General features: G+C 44.2%; 1 protein-coding gene across 2 annotated transcripts in view; it reads right to left on the bottom strand.

The window, feature by feature from the left end:
* The window catches only part of TOGARAM2 (TOG array regulator of axonemal microtubules 2), a 203,215-nt gene that overhangs the window by 154,581 nt on the left and 27,527 nt on the right, over positions 1 to 21,107 (bottom strand). For both annotated transcript variants that reach the window (XM_033935971.1, XM_033935970.1), the window contains exon 2: positions 7,801 to 7,893. In XM_033935971.1, coding sequence (XP_033791862.1) covers positions 7,801 to 7,828 — 28 coding nt within the window. In that variant the 5' untranslated portion in view covers positions 7,829 to 7,893. The remainder of the gene's footprint in view (positions 1 to 7,800; positions 7,894 to 21,107) is intronic.

The following is a 21,107-nucleotide window of genomic DNA, read 5'->3' as shown; positions in this document are numbered from 1 at the left end:
GCATTATTTATGACATAGAAGGTGGGCTGTTCCCTCAATTAGAGAGACACTGAAGTGAACACGAAGGTCTACCATGTTAAAACATTAACAATAAGTAAGTAAGAATTGCAATATAGATATTAGGATATCTTTTTGTGAATTTGGAGTCACAATACTAATGAAATGTTTGTCTTTTTAGAACAATACACCCTGAAACAGTTTGGGAATATACAGTACATGCAAATGAAACATGCATGTCGGTGATGTTTTTTTGATTATTTTAAAAAATTTAATTAATTAATTTAATTATTTATATACCACTTATATCCTAAGTGGTTTATATTCAGGTACTTTATCATATTTCCAGTGTACCTGGGGCAATGGGGGGATTAAGTGACTTGCTCAGGGTCATAAGGATCAGTGAGGGATTTGAACCCACAACCTCAGGGTGCTGAGGCTGTAGCTCTAACCACTGCACCACACACTCCCCACTACTGAGTACCGGTTGGTTTAACTTTGGCGATACGCCTTATCAGAGTTACAAGATAAGTTTAAAACTATTTATTGTATTAAGATTTGATAAGAATGGATAAGGAATACTATTCTATAAAATTGATAAAAAATTTAAAAATTAGAAGAATCAAACCGGAACCTACGAGGAAGATTCCTGGACAGAACTCTTGCTTTCCAGGCTGGTAAATTGAACGATTGGCTAGGTAATATCATGAAGCATTCCTCATCCTATTTTAGTTTTAGAAAATCAGTAAAAACGAAATTGTTTAATTGATTTGTAACCTAAGGATTCATTGTTTTACTTCTTTTATTCGTATGTAGCTATTTGATGATTTTACATTGTGCTTTTTCTCTGATTGTCCAGCACTTCTTATTGTAAACCGCCTCAAACTATTATGGCTTTGGTGGTATATAAGAATAAAATTATAATTATTATTAAAACTCTATTTTCATCTGTGCTTATCACATAATAGAGTGCTGCTTCTGATGGCTCCCGGTTATATTAATAAGAAGAGTCACTAGATAATATATTTCATTAAGTTTCTGTCTCCAAAACTACAAGCATAGCAATTCCGTGAGCATCTGAGCTGTTACCGTGGCAGCCAGCGCTAAAAACGCTAGCGCGGCTTTGTAAAGGAGGGGGTGAGCGAAGAAATATTTTCTCTGCTTTGTTTTAAATCCACTACTTAATAGTATCATTGCATACCCTCTAGTATTTTTGGAAAGAGTAAATAAGAGATTCACATCTACTAATTTCACTCCACTCACTATTTTATAAACCTCTATCATATGTCCCCTGAGCTGACTTTTCTCCAGGTTGAAGTGCCCTAGCTGCTTTAGTTTTTCCTTATAAGGAAGCCATCCAATCCCCTTTATCATTTTTGTCATCCTTCTATGTATGGGATATCTCAGAGAGAGGAAGAGATAATGGTTACTGCGGATGGACAGACTGGATGGGTTATTTGGCCTTTATCTGCCATCATGTTTCTATGATTGTGCCTGAGTTCAAGAAAGCCTACGATAGGCACATGGGATCTCTTAGAGAAAGCGAAAGAAATTATGGTTACCGCAGATGGGCAGACTGGATGGGCCATTTGGCCTTTATCTGTCATCATGTATCTATGTTTCTATCTGGGATAGGCACGTGGGATCTCTCAGAGAGAGAAAGAGATAATGGTTACTGCGGATGGACAGACTGGATGGGCCATTTGGCCTTTATCTGCCATCATGTATCTATGTTAATTCTGCTATATAGTTTTTGAGATGCAGCAAACAAAATTGCTCACAGTATTCAAGAAGTAGCCACACCATGGAGTGATACAAGAGTATTATAACATTCTCATCTTTGTTTTTCATTCCTTTTCTGATAATTCCTAACATTCTATTTGCTTTCTTAGCCATCGTCGCACACTGAGCTGAGAATTTAAACATATCCTCAACGATGACACCTAGGTCCTTTTCCTGACCATAACTCTTAATATGGAACCCTGCATCACATACTATAGTTCAGGTTCCCTCTCCCACATGAATCACTTTGCACTTGCTCACAGTAAATGTCGTCTGCCATTTTGATGTCAAGTATCCCAGTCTCACAAGGTCCTCTTGCAATTTTTCACAATCCTCTTGCAATTTAACAACTTTGTGTTGTCAGCAAATTTAATTATGTTACCAGTTATTCCCATCTCTAGATCATTGATAAATGTGTTACAAAGCAGTGGGTCCAGCACAGACCTTGGGAAACCTCACTATTTACCCTTCTCCATTGAGAATATTTACCATTTAACGCTACTCTATGTTTTCTAACTTTCAACTAGTTCTTAATCCATAATAGGACACTACCTCCTATATCATGACTTTCTAATTGCCTCAGAAGTTTTCATGAAGTACTTTGTCAAATGCCTTTTGAAAACCCAGATACACAATATTGACTAGCTCATCTTTATCCACATGTTTATTCACTGCTTCAAAAAATGTAGATTGGGAAAGCCAGATTTCCCTTGACTAAATCCATCTAATCCAGGGCTGCCCAAGTCCAGTCCTCAAGATCTACTGGCAGGCCAGGTTTTCAGGATATCCACAAAGAAACATGCATAATAGAGATTTGCATACCAAGAAGGCAGTGCATGCAAATCTCTCTCATGCATATTCATTGTGGATATCCTGAAAACCTGGCCTACCAGTAGATCTTGGGCGGCCCTGATCTAATCTAATCTACAATATATGAGTTGCTTTGTGCCTAACTAGGTTCAAGGCAAAGTACAATTCAAGAGATAAACAAAATGCACAGAAGAGTACAGGAGTAAGAAGACAGCACGCTAGGAGGAGATAGAAGGAGCTACAAAGAAGATGAGTCTCTTACAAGGGAAATATAGGGTAGACATTAGAAGTACAGTTTACAATCAGAGATCTCAAAGTCCCTCCTTGAGGGCCGCAATCCAGTCAGGTTTTCCGGATTTCCCCAATGAATATGCATTGAAAGCAGTGCATGCACATAGATCTCATGCATATTCATTGGGGAAATCCTGAAAATCCGACTGGATTGCGGCCCTCAAGGAGGGACTTTGCGACCCCACATTAACTGAAGATTTGATGCTCTTCATCTTGAACAAACTACTGATTGTCAGTGTGGAGTATATTTTCTCAAAAAGATGAGATTTTAGATTTTTACAAAGTCTAAGATAATAGGGTTCTGCTTTGATGGTTATCAGGAGGATGTTCCAGATCTTTGTGCCAATGTAGGTGATAAGTGTGTTAAATATGCACTTGTATTTAATCCCTTTTGGTGATGGAAGAATCAGAAGAAGTTTCTTAACATTTCTGGCTGAATTGGACCACAAATTGATTAAAAGGTTTATGAGAGGTTCAGCTGAGCTTGCACATAAGATGTAATACATTATGCATGATATTTAGCATGCAGGGATGTTTCACCTTTACCCGACTCCAGGACCAGTGGACGGTCCCTCGCCTACAATTTTTTGCTTACTTGCAAGCTCGTCATTATTTTCAGAGTATCCAGTTACAGTATGGTTCGGCGGGGCTGTGCGGCCCCCTTGATGAGTTTCTCCTTAGTATACCAGCCTCCCAAAGTTCTCTTTCTGTGTGGTATCGGGTGATCCGTTCTTCTGTTTCTTCGGAGCCTTTACACTCTCTTCGAGACTTGTGGAATCGGGAGCTGGCCACGTCTTATACCCCCGATACTTTCCAGGAGCTTTTCCACTCTTTATATGCTTTTGTGAAATCCGCGGCTTGGCAGGAGACTCAATTCAAGATTCTTCATAGGGCATACATTACTAAGGACAAGGGTGCCCATATGGGTTTATGGGATACTGCTTTGTGCTCTAAATGCAAACAGGCCCCTGGGACGTTTCTGCATTCCTTTCTGGAGTGCCATGAACTTATCTTATGGAATTCTTCCTTTACGCAGCTTCAATTGGTCATACAGCGTGACCTGGAGTGGGATTATAAAACCCTGCTTCTTGGTGATCAAACTTTACTGGAAGCTCAAGGCCTTACTGTACCTCAGTGCCATTTTATTTATCTGACCCTCCTCATGGTTAAATGGACGATTCTACAATATTGGACACAGGAAGGGGCTATCCCCTTGGAATGCTGGCTTGGTCAGATGTCTGAGTTAGCAAGGTTTGAGCTGTGCTATCATAAACGCTCCACTAATTCAGAGGTTCAGGCTTACCTGGCTTTATGGAGAGTGTTCTTGCAGCTGCCTCTAGTCTCTTGTCATGGGGAGGGGAGGTAGGGGGGGTGCTTGTTTGGGGTGGATGTGTGGTGTGCGCGTGATGGTATGAATGGTATGTGATGGCTGGTGTGAGTGTGGTATCTTTGAGTAGGGGATTCTTCAGGGGGGTACTATGTTTAATGAAAACTTTTTCTGGGGTCCAGTGGGGGACATGGGCTGTTCTTGTGGTTGGTGTGTTCTGAGAGCGCGGCTGGGAGATATTTGCCGCTCATAGTTACTTTTCTCAAGGACTGGGGAGCCTGTTCTGTGCTGTCACCCTACCCGTTAATTGACTATTATACTAGTTTTTATGAGTTCTAAAGGGGCGGTGGATTCCTCATTCATTTGGTTCTGGTTTCTTCTGGCATTTTTGTTGTTCTTCTGTTTTTCAAATGCAAACCATGTATCCTTTATGCCATTACTGTGATCTCTGCTGGTGCGGCTGCTTGTATTGTTTTGCATCGTTACCAGCCGCTTGTGTTCACATTTGGTATTTTTTGTATGCCCTTTGTTCCTCTGTTTGACTTCAATAAAAATGATTAAACAAAAAAAAAAAAAAAGCATGCAGGGATGGGTAGCCAGTGAAGATTCCTTCTCCGCTCAGATCCAACTAAACCGCTAAAGCCTTCCTCTATAATATTACCAAAATCTGATCTCTCCTTTCTGAGCCCGCTACCAAAACCCTTACCCACACTCTCATCACCTCTTGCTTAGATTACTGCAACTTACTTTTCTCAGGTCTTCTGCTCAACCATCTTTCTCCCCTTCATTCCATTTAAAATTCTGCTGCACGACTTATATTCCACCAGAGCCGCCATACTCAAAGTATCCATCTCCTCAAGTCACTTTATTGTTTCCACATCCATTTCTGAATACAGTTCTTCCAACTCCTCTTACTGACAGACTCTGAAGCTCCTCAATATTTCTCCTCTTATCTCCCCCTATGCTTCACCCTTTGAACGCCATTCATCGGGTAAGTCGCTCTTATCCATATCCTTCTCCTCCACTGTCAATGCCAGACTCTGTCCCTTCTATCTTGCTGCACCATATGTCTGGAATAGACTGCCTAAGTTAATACATCAAGCTCTATCTCTAGCAATATTCAAATCCAAGCTAAAAGTCCACTTTTTGAGGCTGTTCTCAACTCCTAACTCCCGCTCACTGTAAGATATCTATGTCCATCCTATCATCTTCTCTGCAAGAAACTCCCCAGCCCTATCGGTCCCATTTGTTCTGTCTGTCTATCCTACTTAGATTGTAAGCTCTTCTGAGCAGTAACCATCTATTATATGTTAAATGTACAATGCTGTGTATGCCTTTCAGTGCTATAGAAATTATAAATAGTACCATGTTTCCCCAAAAATAAGACACTGTCTTATATTAATTTTGGTACCAAAAAAGGCACTAGGTCTTATTTTCAGGTAGGTCTTTTTTTGTAATGTACAATGATCATCTCTCCCTTCCTCTCCTCCACCCCAATTCTTCCTATTTCCTTTCTCTCCCCCACATGTGCAGCATCTTTCCTCCCCTCTCACTCATCCCCCTTGTGCAGTATCTTTCTATCCCTTCCTTTTTCCCATTCTTCTGTGCAGCAGAACCTTTGCAGCTTCTATCCCTCCCATCCTCCCTCCCATCCCTAACCCTTGAAGCTTCTATCCCTCCCATCCCCCCTGCCACCGCCATTGCGCACCCCGCGCACCCCACTGCTAACCCTTTCATCTCTCCCTCCCATCTGAACCCCGACTGAGAGCCAAAATACCTGGAAACAAACAGCAGCATCGGCAGCATCGCGGCCTACCCTTCTCACGTCCGGGCGTTCCTCTGCCGCATCACTGATGTTGTCATCAGCAACGCAGCACCAAACGGCCGAGCGTGAAAAGGGCAGGCCACGATGCAGCCTGTGCTGTCGACGCTGCCATTTGGTACCAAATATTTCAGTCTCGCGGTCGGGGTTCGGATGGGAGGGAAAGAGGGAAGGGTCAGCGGGGAGCATGGGGGGGAAGGGGGGCATGGGAAGCGCTGCTGCCGGCGACTAGGGCTTAATTTCGGGGTAGGTCTTATTTTTGGGGAAACGGTAGTAGTAGGAACAGGTGTGCTTATTACCCTGGACCAGGGGTCAGCAACCTGCGGCTTGCGAGCCACATGCGGCTCTTCTCAAATAGGGCCCCAGACCTACCATCAGGGGTCTTCATGGCAAGAGTGCAGCCCTCTCGCTCCTGCCTCCTCATGGCTACTTTCTAAAATGGATGGTGTGACCTCTTGAGGCAGTTTGCGGTACTACAGGAAATGCCGCAAGCAGCTGCGAAAGGTCATGGCAGCCATTTTAGAAGATAGTCATAAGGAGGCAGGAGCGAGAGAGCCATGCTTTTGCCATGAAGACCCCCACTGGACCTCTGTAGGCCCAGGGGGGGCCAAACTATACATGGCAGAGTGGAGGGGGCAAGGGCATTATGGGGTTGAGCTGCCAAGAGAGGGCCATACTCCTGCCCTGAATAGCCCTAACTCCCACTGGACCAGGTACCTAGATAGGCTCTTGGAGGGAGGGGGAATCCTGGAGTTGGGAGAGAGATCAAAGGGTTGGGGCCTGGAGAGGGGAGAGAGCCTTGGCTATAGTTTGGGGGAGGGAGGGATGAGAGCCACAGAGATCTGTGAGGGTTTGGAGGAAAGAGGAGAGAAAATAGACCTTGGGGGGGAGGGGAAAGAGAGCGTGAGAGACCTGGAATATCTCAAACCCCCTTCTCTATCGATTTGGCTCTTTGTAAATCTTGGGTCAAACATTTAGGATAAAATGTCTCTTTGCTTTATAAAAATTGCCGACCTCTGCGCTAGACATATACTCACCCCCTGTTACCCTAACAAGAGGATACTATAATATCATGGAATATTTATAAGCTGCACAGCTGTCTATAATGTTTTTGGTTTTTTTTTAATATATCATCTTTATTCAGTTCCAAACAAAACAGCATCAAACTGATATAGGCCAGAAACAATGCAAAGATCACAAAAAATAAATCAACAAGGTGCCAAGGACAAGGCCTGTAGTCCAACACTTGCAAAGGAACTGTTATAGCATAATTAGGTATATAAAGAAGAAAGTCCCAGTTCCCCCCTCCACCAATCACCAATACCTCCCTCCCTTCCAATCCCTTGCCAGGTGAGCACATACAAATATTAACACATGAAGGCAAACAAACAAAGCTGTCTATAATGTTTAATAACATACTTATTACCCAGAAATTTGCTTAACAATAATTATCATAAGCCTATGCAGATTTCTCTACAGGAGAAAGGAAACTAGGCAATATGAAATGTTCACACATCTCTTTGTTCTATCATGTGAGATTTACTTGGTCTCTGTAAATAAAAAGCTCTGGTATCCAGAAAATTTATGTGCCTTCTCAATTTAAGGCAAGACAACAAATAGAAAGATATTTCTCAGATCAGTTTCTTGCATCTCCTCCCTCTTTGTGATTAAACAACCCCCCCACAAACAATGCTGAACCTGTTACCAAAATACCTCCCTCCACCCCAATTAGCTGAGGTATAAAAGGGTGTTGTGCAATCCAGATTCTTACCAACTGCAAACTCATTATGTGTAGCCATGGTCAGCACGGAGCACCTGCAGGACTGACGAAACTCCCTCACCAGACAACCTCTTGAGGTCTGGGCTAAAGAAAAAACAAAACAGGCGATGTTGGTAACAGAGGCATTCATGGTTTTTTCATCACAATTTACAGATGGGCCAATGCAGTAAGCTTACATTAGAGCCATGAGCTGACATCTGGATTCCTAAAACAAGTATAACACCAGATTTTTTTTACAATACAGTACAATAAACAAATTGGATGCAAATAGAACTTGCAATAACTTGTGCACTAACCTGCGGGAACACATATGGTTCTGCACCAAGGCAGCTAGAGCTGTGGAATTTTTTTAATGCATAACATTTTTTCAATATTTAAGCAAATAATAGCATCCCAGCACATGCACAGATATGCCAGAACAGTTTTCTTCTCTCAGCTCTAATACACAAACAGTGTTCTCTCAACAGTCCACTTGTCTTTTTTTTTTTTTTTTTTTACCATTCTCTTCACAGAGGCCATGAAAAAAAGTTGCTAGGCCTGTATACTCATAGGAAAGGTGATAAACAAGCATTGAATCTTCAAAAACATACAGCAAAAGAACAAATTAACCCTTCTATACTTTCTCAGACTTGGCATTAAAGCCGTGTGGGCCGATGCTCAAAGTTCCAATGCTGTACAGACCAAAGCTGGGAAATACCACCAGAACAGCACAGCATAATAACTTTCCAATGCTCAGAACTAATTGCATGGAAATGATATGTGTAATGTAATGTAATGTAATTTATTTCTTATATACCGCTAATCCGCACTGTTGGTGTTGAGAATTGAGATGTTAAGAGGGAGGAATGTGCCTGGCACATGCACACAAGAGTTGTGCAGTAAGCCGAGCCCTTGTGCACATGCGCTCGGCAAACCTGAAGATGAAGCGTACATTGGCACCTAACTACATTTTCATGCTGTTTGCGCTAATCTTTGGCAAACACATTTTTTTCCTGCGCTACAGCCCTCTGAGCATTCTAGGCTCCTTAACACTGATACTAGTCTAGAGCCTCTAGTGCAGTGTCTTGCAAACTTTGTTAAGCCGTGGCACACTGAATGTAGTGGCTGCGGCTCAAGGCATCAGGAAGTGCGTGGATGTTAATGCGATGATGTCACGTGCATGCATGACATCATCATGTCAACGTCCGTGCATGCGCGAAGTCCCTCCAGACAGGTCTGAGCTTCCAGTGAGGGTTGTGGTGGAAGGGAAGTCGCGTGGAGAGAAGGCGAGGCACTGCCACCAGCTGACTGCCTACAAAATGTGCCTCTCACCGCAAGAGGCATGTTCTGTAGGCAGTCAGCCTGTGCCAGCACCTCTCCTCCTCCCCGGCATCTCGCGGCACTCCTGAAATCTTAGGCGGCACACAGTTTGTGATACACTGCTTTAGTGCCTGCATTTGGTTTTGAACATCGGCCCGCTGGTGTGCTCAGCCTTTTAGTTCCTCTGCATCTACACAGAATAGCCTCACTGTCCAGCCATCTGATTGCAGGTTGCCCTCATCACTTGGTTCCTTCAATCTTCCCAAATATGATGTCCTTCTCCACTGATCTCTCTCTTCTGACAGTATGACCAAAATAAGACAGTCGTAACTTCGGAGGAAGTGACGTCATCGCGAAGTATGGCCGCTTAATTTTCGAGCTCCGGAGGGGCTCGATACTGCCAGTTCAATAAAATCTTTCTACAGCACTGAGAGAGCGGTGTTGCAGGTGCAGTATCAGCGTGATTGCATGGCGAGCAGGAAAAAGTTAGCGAAATTCCAATATCCGGGAGCAGTGAACGTAAAAACGAGGTCGCAAGCTTCTGAGTCCCCAACGGCCCCTCCTAAGATGGCGCAGCAGCCCGGGCCTAACCATGCCGGATCACCGGTAGCAGACACTGATCCGGGAGCCCAACACTTGGAAGGGAACTTGGAAAGGTGGTTCCGCGAATTGAAAGAGGAAATGGTGGGGCTACGAGCAGATGTACGGGTGGCCCTGGCCGAGATAAGATCAGAGGTGAGCGAACTGGGCACCCGGGTGTCAGCGAACGAGGGCCGATTGACGCATGTGGAGACCACCATGCATGCACAATCCGCCGAGTTGCACGAGGCGGTGTCCCAGCTAGAAGACTTGCGGACTCAAATAGAGGATTTGGAAAATCGTTCTCGGCGCCTTAATTTGCGTTTTAAAGGCTTTCCGGACACGGAGCTTTACAAGGAGGCCCGGACAGTGATACAGGATTTTTGCGCTGCCCTGCTACATGAAGAGGACTCGAGCGTTATTGTGTTACAACGTGCTCATCGGAGTCTAGACCCAGCCCGGGGCACGGGCCATAGAGATATCATAGCCTGTTTCGGGGACTTTCCGATTAAAGAGCGGATTCTTCAAGCGGCCAGACGTCACCCTAATTTTACCTGGCAAGGTGTAGCGGTAGGGGTGTACCAGGATCTGGCCTCCGCGACCCTCCAAAAGAGACGGGCTTTTAAAGAAGTGACTCAACTCATGCGGGCTGAGGGATACCGGTATCGCTGGCTATTCCCGTTTGGGTTGTTGCTCACTGTAAATGGGAAACATCGCCGGGTGGATTCTTTGGCTGATGCTTGGCTGGCCCTGAAAGACTTGGGCTGCCGGATGCCTAGGGACAGTCGTGATCTGAGCCCTGCAGAGGATCCGGATAATTCTATCCCGAGGGATAACAGTGCTTCAACAGAGATCCCTCAGCCTTCAACATCTGGCACCTGAACTGTCATATTATTCTTGGCATGGACTTCTCCTGTTGGGTTTTATCTCACTGTTGGATACTGAGGAGTTCCCTTTAGCTATTTCTTAGCTAACTCTCTGATTATAATTATGAGAGCTCCTACATGATTAGAATGGTTGGTTATTAAGAGCCCATCATGGGCAGTAATCTGACCAGTATTTGCTTTTACATTGTATGCTGGTTTTATTTCCATTGATTTTTTACAATGCTTTTTCTAAGTCTACAGTTCAGTCTGTTTGGATATTTGTTGTGTGATGGAAGGGGGTGGATGGGAGGGGTTGATGAATGAGTGAGTGGTATGAATGGGGAACGGCAGCTCACTGTTAGGGCGAGATCCCAGGTTGGCTATGTTTATATTTAGCTGTTCCTCCCTGCATTTGTCAGTTCCTCTTGGATTCCAGCTTCTAATTATATCTTGCATCTTCTAGATACTGATGGCAGGGAATCATACTTTTGTTGTATATCATTATGTGGTTAGTGGGACTTATAATAATAATCTTGGATGGTCGATTGTGTCGGGACAGTGAGATTGTTGAATGAATGGGAGTTAACTTAGGACTGTAGGGGAAAGGGACGAATAGAGTATGTGACTGTAGAGATTAAGATAGCGATCAAGATGAGCCTCTTTGTTATGATGTACTTTTCTCATAATGGCTGATTCTGCGTTAAGCAGCTCGGCTAAACGAAGGGGGGAAGGGGGAGGGAGGGGACTGGCTAAACGGCATGAGCCGGCCGGGCAGAGAGTAGGGGGTGGGGAATCAGAGATTCTTATTGGATCCTGGAATGTTAATGGGCTAAATAGTCCCGGCAAGAGGAGCATGGCGTTTCGAGAATTACGATGTATGAAATGGGATATTTGCTTGCTCCAAGAGACGCATTTGAGACCCAGGGACACTGGTCTTCTTCAAAGACCCCAATTTGATTTGATTTGGACACATCAAGGACCGGGAGCCACTAAAAGGGCAGGAGGGCTGGCCATTTTGGTGCAAAAGGGATTGGATCTTCAGGTGGACAATATATACAGAGACAAAGAGGGGCGATGTCTGGCAGTGCAAGGAGTGTTACAAGGCCAACTGCTGACTATCATCAATATCTATGGTCCGTGCTCCGGTCAAGTTACCTTTTTTCGAGGTCTTCAATCCACCCTGATCTCTTTTGTTAAAGGGGCGGTATATCTAGGGGGTGATTTTAATGTCCCCCCAGATCCTGTATTAGATCACTCGGGCGGGGGGGCGTAGATCCTTAAACAGTCCTGCTAGGGCTTTAGGCAAATTGATGTCTTCCTTGGGCTTAGTGGACTGTTGGCGCTTGCTTCATGGTTCTCAGAAAACGTTCACATTTTACTCCCATGCTCAAAATACATATACTAGATTGGATGGGTTGTGGATACATCGCAACCAGATGGGAGGGTTATCCCGGGCGGAAATAGAGCCCCTGCATATATCGGACCATGCTCCCGTCTGGGTGGCCTGCACTGGTGTGTTGGATCAGGGAGGCTACAGGTACTGGAGGCTCAATGATTCGCTTTTGGAATCTCCACCAGTTGTTGCAGCGGTAGCAAGTACTATAACAGAATATTTAGAATTGAATGATAATGGGGAGGTCACCGACGCCATATTATGGGATGCTTTGAAAGTAGTGGTTCGTGGGGAACTTATTAAATGGGGGGCTAGATACAAACGCCAAAGAACCCAGAGATTCTACCAGTTGCGTCAGAGACTGACAGTGTTGGAGAGGACACATCAGGAAACACGGGACGCGACAGTATTGACTCAATTAAAAAGGGCGCGAGATGAATTGTACCAACTTCAGGTTGAAGATATTGAGAAGATGCGAGAACGCTTCCGTCTACAAATTTACGAACATAGCAATAAGGCGGGAGCTCACTTAGCTAGATATATCAGGATTAAACAGAATAGAGCTATTATCACTCGGATACGAGGTGCTCCATCGGGAGCTCTGAAGGTGGTAGATTTGGATATTAGAAGTGAGTTTTTGACCTTTTATTCTCAATTATACGGCCCTCCAGACCCGATTGACCAGGGAGATCAGGCTATTTTCCTTGATTCTGTCCCCCTACCGATTTTGTCTGAATCTGATCGAGAATACTTACAGGAACCAGTTAAGGTGACGGAAATTATGGGAGTGATTAAGAAGTTGAAGAATGGGAAATCACCGGGTCTGGATGGATACACGGGTTGTTTTTAATAAACAATTCGCCGAACAGTTAGGCCCTATACTGGCACGAGTGGCAAACGGGATTCCACAGGGATCTTGTCTTCCGCCTACTATGGGGGAAGCTAGAGTGACTTTACTTCTAAAACCTGGGAGGGATCCCCTATCATGTGGGTCGTATCGCCCTATTTCATTGCTAAATTTAGATGCAAAAATCCTAGCCAAGGTGCTGGCTTTGCGTTTGGGCAAGGTGTTGCCATCTTTAATCCACCAAGATCAAGCGGGATTCATACAGCGTAGACAGGTGAGCGATAATATCAGGAGGACCCTTAATCTACTATGGGGAGCTAGTCAGTGTGCGGATAAACTTGTGTTGATGTCTGTCGATGCGGATAAGGCATTCAACAGGGTTCTTTGGGGATTCTTATGGGATGTACTAGATCGAATGGGATTGGGACAGAATTTTATAGCTTGGATTCGGGCACTGTATAAAGATCCTAGGGCATGCTTACGTATTAATCAATATTATACTGACTTTATTTCTATTTGTAGAGGGACCAGACAAGGGTGCCCGCTTTCACCTTTGCTGTTCGCTCTTTCCATTGAGCCTTTGACGATGCACATCCGGAATCATCCCGATTTAAGTGGGTTCGTGATGAATGGGGTTGAACATCAGGTGGCGCTGTTCGCGGATGATATTTTACTATATGTGGGACGGCCTGCTGTCTCTATCCCGCATCTGTTACAACTTTTTGATTCGTATGGTGGAATCTCTGGGTTCAAAATTAATTTTGATAAAACAGAAATTTTAAATTTGACCCTCACCCCGTTAGAGGTAGAGAATATACGGGGTAGTTTCCCTTTTCGTTGGGCGACCCACGGGATTAAATACCTCGGCATTCATATTCCTAAAGATCTTACCTAGCTTTATGAGAAGAGCTATCAGCCCCTGTATCGCCGCATCAGAGCGGATTTGCAACTGTGGCATGGTCTTTGGCTATCCTGGTGGGGACGGATAGCTCTTCTGAAAATGAATGTATTACCCAGGTTATTATTCTTGTTCCAAACACTACCGGTGCAGGTCCCAGTACGGGAACTTAGGGGGTTAACAAAAGAGATGCGTGGCTTTATTTGGCAACGTAAGTCCCCTAGGATATCCCAATCCTTGTTGTGGGCGAACCGTTCCATGGGGGGAAGAGGATTACCAAATTTGGAATGGTATTACCATTCAGCGCAGATGAAATTGATATTAGACTGGGAATTGGGTGAGCATAAAAGTGGGGTGATGTAGGAACAGGTTCCGGGGGACAGAATGCTGTTGAAATATAGACTATGGGTTTCTGGACAATCTAGATCTTGGATTCAGGGTCTTGTTAATCCTTTTGTGCAACATCTGGCCACGGAGTGGTACCATGCCTGAGCAAAATTGGGCAACGGAGCACTGGTGTCCTCCTTGGCCCAGATACAATTCGAACCCAGATTCCAAGCTGGGAGTGATAACAGGATTTTCCATAGATGGGCCCAGAATGGCCTGCGAGTCTTTAGGGACTTGATGGGGTCTACCGGGATTATATCTTTTGCCATGCTCCAGCAGAAATTTAACTTGCCAGACCAGGACTATTTGGCCTATTTCCAAATACGGCATTTCATGCAAGCTCAAGGATGGGGAATGCCATTACGTATTGAACAGGAATCTTTTGAGAATTTGTGGTTGTTGCTCCGACAGGTACCCAGACCTCTATCTGTATTGTACCAGTTTTGGAGGGGACACTTACCTACTCTACCTATCTTTCAGAAGCAATGGGATTGGGACTTAGCATTTTCCTTCACTGCTCAACATTGGGATGTTATCTGTGGGGAGGTATCCCGGGCCTCTACGTGTGCTTTGATTCAGGAGAACGCCTATAAAGTACTCACTAGGTGGTACTATACCCCTGAACGGTTGCACAAAATGTTTTCGGATGTGTCTGCTCAATGTTGGCGCTGTGGCTCAGCAGTGGGATCCTTTTTACACATTTGGTGGGACTGCGTGACTATTGGTCCCTTTTGGCAGGAAGTGACGAGTGTTCTGTCTACTATGGTTGGAAACATGGTGGATGCGACCCCACAGTCTTGCCTTTTGGGCTTCTATAATGAGAAAGAACACCCATGGCAGACTAAGATACTTCGTTGGGGTCTTGCAGCTGCTAAATGCCTCATAGCTAATCACTGGAAAAATCACGTTGCTCCCTCTATCTCAGACTGGACCACTAGATTTCTGTCCATTGGGAGAATGGAACTGGTGGTGGCTAAACGCCGTCACAAGCTCCTGACAAGTTCTTTGACTTGGAGCACAATTGGAACCTTATTGGACGCCCTGTAGGGGTTTCTGATTTCTCTCTGCCTGGCCGGCTCATAGGATGGTGAGCGAAGGTTCTGGGGGGGGGGGGGTTTGCCTGGGGGAGGGGAGGGGGGGATGATTGAACGACTGGGGAGGAGGGGGGGATTCATGGGGTGTAAATTGTATGGAAAATGTGCATTTTTGTATATCGCGCAATATTAGTAGTTGATGTCTGATCTATTGATGTACCCAATGGTTGATGTATGTTCTCTGTTGTATTTCCTGAAAAATCTTTCTAATAAAAATTTATATATAAAAAAAAAAGACAGTCGTAACTTCATCACTTGGGCTTTGAGTAACATAGCCAGTTTGATCTCTTCCAGAATCGATTTGCTAGTTCTTCTGGTGGTCCCTGGAATGCATAAAATCTTTCTCCAACACCAAAGTTCAAATGAGTCAATCTACTTTAAATAGACTGTGCATTGGTATTTAATGCTAGGCTTTTTGCAGGATAAGCTCTTATGCCAAACCTCTTTTGCATGTGCATGCCCAAAAGATAAGACGCTAAAGCTATGCTAAACCTGCACAAAGCCTTGAGGTCTTTTTGGCCTCAGAATCTCAATCTGGCCTATGTTTAAATAAAAGTCACATGTCTGTTTCAATTTGCTCAGGAGCACTGAGCCTTGTTTACAAGTGAGCATTGTGCTGTTTGCAGAATAATTTAGCGACTTAACACCCTGTCCAGTAATTGGCATTGGAATAATCCCTTCTGAAAACCTTCCATCCTCAAGCTGTGAATAAAGGGAGGAGAGGAGGAAGGTTACCAGAATCTGCTACTGACTATGTGATAACAGGCCTCCTCTCACCTTTACTTGCACTGTCTACAGGGAGTTATTTCCACTGCACAGAAGGGGACTATATCTAGAAAAATTTGAATGTGTTTTAGACACAGATAGGGGTATTAAATACCGTGTTGGGAGTGATTTTTTTATGGGGTGATGCTCAGCACAATAGCGTGCAAATTATATTCATGCTATTTGTGCAGAGCAGCCTAGTAAAAGGGGAAGGAAAGGAACTGTGCAAGGTACCTTCTCAGAAAAGCACATCGCTAGGCACAGCTCCTCCTTTCCATCTTTGTCATTTTTGGCTAAATTTTCCTGCCACCACTGTTGCTCGCCCTCCTGCTGGCTCATCTTGATTATGGCTCTGGAGCCGCAATCAGCTGAGCTGGTAGTGACTCTCCAAAGGGGCTTCCCTTGCTGCTCAGCTGATCGGGGCTTCCCCTGCTGGCTCAGCTGATCGCAGCTCCAGAGCTGAAATCAGCTGAGTGGTAGAGGAAGCCCTGAAGCTGCTAATAGGCAGCTTCAGGGAGTCCTGCAAGCTCAGCTGATCGGGGATTCCCCTGCCACTCAGCTGATCGCCGCTCCAGAGGGATCAAGATGAGCCAGTAGGGGCTGCCTACTCAGCACACACACAAAAGCTACCAGCAGCCCCAGAGCTGCCGTAAAAATTTCCTCGGAAATGGGGGGAGGTGTTCCTTTTCGTGCTTCACAAGGAAAGCTCATTAGATTACAAATGAGCTCCTTGAAATGAATTTGCATAGGATTCTAGGTGGCTGCTACCAGGATTGGTGGCAGCCATGGAGAACCCTTTTGTGCATCGGAAGGAAAGCTTGCATACCAGATAAGACTACTTTAACAAGTTTTACCAGCAGAGAAACCTTTTAATCATTGGGGCCAGAATTAGCACAGATTTAAAACTCATGAGTAACAGTGCCAGTCACTAAAGGCTTTGACCCTATTAAACACAGAAAAGTAATAGTGGATTGCAGTGGCGTACCTAGCATATGTGACACCCGGGGCCCATCATTTTTTTACACCCCCTCCATCTATATGAAAAATATGATTTTTAGTAACAATCTACATATCGCACAACAAGAGTGTACCTAGGAAAAGGCAGCATCTTAAACACTGCAGTGAGCACTAGAACACCAACACATACATTGTAAAACTAAACAAACCGCTACACCACAACTGAGCACAACACGAAGTTACCCACCGCGAAGGACCTAGCTCTATATTTTGATTCCAAAATTAAAAACCTAAAAAATAACTGTATAAGCAATAACGATGTAACAATCATCCCCAGCAACTACCAAATAGCTAACTCACATGACAATGAAATACTTACAGACATGATCTGGAGTTCCTTTCTAGATCCAGAATGGGATACCTACACCAAACTCTACAACAAATACTCTAAATCTCACTGCATCCTAGATACGTGCCCTCCAGAGATTATGAAAGCGGCACCACCAGAATTCAAAATATCACTAACCCACAACCTAAAAAATGGGACTTTCCTCACTAACAACGGCCACATAATAATAACCCCCATCCCAAAAAATAGAAAAGAATCCTCAGCGCTAATAACAAACTACAGACCAATAGCATCTATCCCATTCATTGTAAAAATCATGGAAGGACTAATACACACCCAACTAATGGACTACCTTAATCAATTCTCTCTCCTGCATGAAACTCAATCTGGCTTTAGAACCCTATTCAGTACGGAGACAGTAATCGCTGCCATCCTAGACTATCTGCGCCTATTATTTAGTAAGGGCCTCAACGCCCTGATCATGCAATTCGACATGAGCTCTGCATTCGACTTGGTAGACCATGAGAAAATGATGCAATGCTTAGACGCCATTGGTATCAGAGCTGAGGAACTAAACTGGTTTTGTGGCTTCCTCACATCCCGTTCTTACCAGATACGCTTTAACAACGAACACTCCAACACCTGGAGCAACTCATCCGGAGTGCCACAAGGGTCACCGCTTTCCCCACTGCTTTTCAATATCTACATGTCCTCATTAGGTGTGAAACTAACCCAACTAGGAATAAAACTATTCAGCTACGCAGATGACTTTACGATCATCATCCCATTTGCCAACTCCATCTCGGAAACCATTCCCAAGGCCATAAATGAGATGGAACAATGGATGACAGATTTCAAGCTCAAGCTCAACCCAGAAAAAACAAAATTCTTCGTTGCCTCCCCTCACCCGCTTGACAATAAAACCCCACTATGCATCAATAAACTCAACTAACCTATTCAGCCCACCATGAAAATACTAGGTGTTATTCTAGACCAATGCCTAACAATGAAGGAACAAGTGGATTCTCTATTCAGAAAAGGTTTCCTTACTCTCTGGAAACTCAGAACCATTAAATCATACTTCGATACGTAAACATTCAGAATCCTAGTGCAATCCCTCATACTGAGTCAGCTTGACTACTGCAACATCGACTATCTAGCAATCTCACAAAAGAATATGAGACGTCTCCAAATAATGCAAAATGCTGCGGTCAGACTTATCTTCGGGCTGAAGAAATTCGACCACGTGACACCCTACTATCGGCAGCTGCACTGGCTACCAACAGAAGCCCGAGTAAGGTTTAAATTTGCCTGCCTCTGCTTCAAAGTACTATACGGCCTGACCCCCAAGTACATAACGGACCTTTACGCATTTTCTAATAACAAACTCAAGAGAAACACACACCCAAAACTCATTTCCCCTCCACCTAGAGGCTGCAAAATGAAAAAACACCACGAACACCTTCTCTCTCACCAAGCAGTCCTATGGGGCAAAGACCTAGACCAACTGCTTTCGCCCACTACATACGGGGAATTCAGGAAACGCCTAAAAACATACCTGTTCCAGAAATACCTAAACAATTGACCCGCTCTCCCTCTACCTCCCCCCTCTCTATTCCACCTGAACTTACAGCACTGTTCTAAATATAATCTGTTATCTTCATCTTATCGTAACTTTACGTTGCTATTTATCCCCAACAGGTCCTATCGGACATTACCTACTAAAATGTACATATTACATTTTCGCTCAGCAAATTGTATTTCTATACTATTGCTTCCTGAGGTCTCTGATCTCTGTATTTCCTCTGAATATCTACTTATTGTATTTCGCTGAATGTCCAGCACTCTTGATTGTAAATCGCCTAGAGGTCGCAAGATTGTGGCGGTATAGAAGAATAAAGTTATTATTATTATCCTGCACAATTGATCCAGTACAGTCGATGCTATCAGAAAGCCATGTCCCTTTCATACACACAGACAGATACACCTTTGCCCAATATGGAATAATCACAAACTAAAAATAGAAATATGTAGACAAAAGTTAAACTGAACTGCCAAGAAACCAGACTCTGCATACAATGCAACACCACAACACCACAAAAACAGTAATACATGTCCTCTAATACTGTGCAAAATATAAAGACAGTAGATGTAAATTTGAAAAACTGATACATAACAATCACCACTTTACAAATTAACAAATAAAAATAAAACAAATAATGAGAAATATGAAAATACCATTTTATTGGACTAATCCCCGTAAGCTCGGTCCTCATCCCCACAAACCACCTGATTCCATCCTTGAATTGTTTTATATTGAACTTATTATATTAAAGTATAAAAAGAAACAATATTCTGTACAATTGTCAATTTATAAATCAGTGTCTTCTCCCCACTCTCTCTTCCCCATTTCCCTTCAATGTCCTCAGCCTCCTCTCTCTCCACTTTCTTTCAGCGCACGCACATAAAAACAAGCAAGTAATTTTATATCATTTTCATTCTATTCATTCATAGAAATTAAAGTCTAAATAATGCCAGTCACATAACAAAACATGATTTTACAAAAATAATTCCCTGCAGTCAAGCCTGCAAGGATTACTAGATGTCTTTCAGCAGCTCCCCTCCCTCCCTCCCCGTTACCTTCGTGGCCAAGTCAAAATGATCTACCAACAATAAAATTTTAAAAACACAAAGCACATTGTATGCAGAGAAAATGTTAATTATCATTTATATTCCGCGGGTTTTCAAAGAGGTCAAGGCAGATGACTTTATGCAATGTCACCTCAATAACAACTATACAAAAATAGACAAATATTCCCCCTCCCTTTTTACTAAAATGTGATAGCGTTTTTTAGCGCAGGGAGCTGCGCTGAATGCCCCACGCTGCTCTCGACGCTCCCTGTGCTAAAAACTGCTATTGCAGCTTAGTAAAAGGGGCCCATAGTGCAAAATATAGACAGCATATATAAATTCTCAAAACGGACACATTTTGATCACTAAATTGAAAATAAAATCATTTTTCCTACCTTTGTTTGGTAATTTCACAGTCTCTGGTTGCACTTTATTCTTCTGACTGTGCATCCAATATTTCTTCCCTTCTTTCAGCCTCCTGTATGCTTCCTCTCCTCCAGACTTCATTCCCTCCCCCAACTTTTTCTTTGTTTCATCCTATCCCCTTCTTTCTTTCTCTCTCCATGCCCCCTTTCTTTCTGTATGTCTGTCTTTCTCTCTCTCTCCGTGCCCCATTTCTTTCTTTCACCCTGCCCCCTTCTTTCTTTCTCTCCCCATGCCCCCTTTCTTTCTCTATGTCTGTCTTTCTCTCTCTTTCCCCATGCCCCATTTTTTTCTTTCTTTCACCCTGCCCCTTTCTTTCTTTATGGATCCCTGTCCCCCCCCCTTGCTTTCTTTCTGGCTCCCTGGCTCCGCCCCCTTTCTTTCTTTCTCCCTTCCCTCCCCCTTACCACCGTCGCTACCACAGCCGGGGAAAGGCTGCCACTGGCCATCGGAAACAGGCCGGTGCTGAATTCGCCCTCCTTCTTTTCCCGCAGGCCGACCAACTCTGGCTGCCCGACGTCAATTCTAACGTCGGAGAGGATGTTCCGGGCCAGTCAGGCAGCGATTGGCTGGCCCAGAACGTCCTCTCCGACGTCAGAATTGACGTTGGACGGCTAGAGTTGCACGACTCGGGGAAGAGAAGCAGCAGGGAGGGAGAATTCGGCGCCAGCTTCTTTCTGATGATGGCAATGGCAGCCTTTCCCCGGCGGCAGCCTATTCCCTGGTAAGTGGCCAGCTGAACACCCCCTCGGGCCTTGCACCCGGGGCGGATCTTCCCCCCCCACCCCCCCTTGGTACGCCACTGCCTCA

This window comes from Geotrypetes seraphini, chromosome 3 (genome assembly GCF_902459505.1).
Source record: "Geotrypetes seraphini chromosome 3, aGeoSer1.1, whole genome shotgun sequence".
In the NCBI taxonomy this organism is placed as follows: domain Eukaryota; kingdom Metazoa; phylum Chordata; class Amphibia; order Gymnophiona; family Dermophiidae; genus Geotrypetes; species Geotrypetes seraphini.
This window is presented reverse-complemented; position numbering and strand designations above follow the sequence as displayed.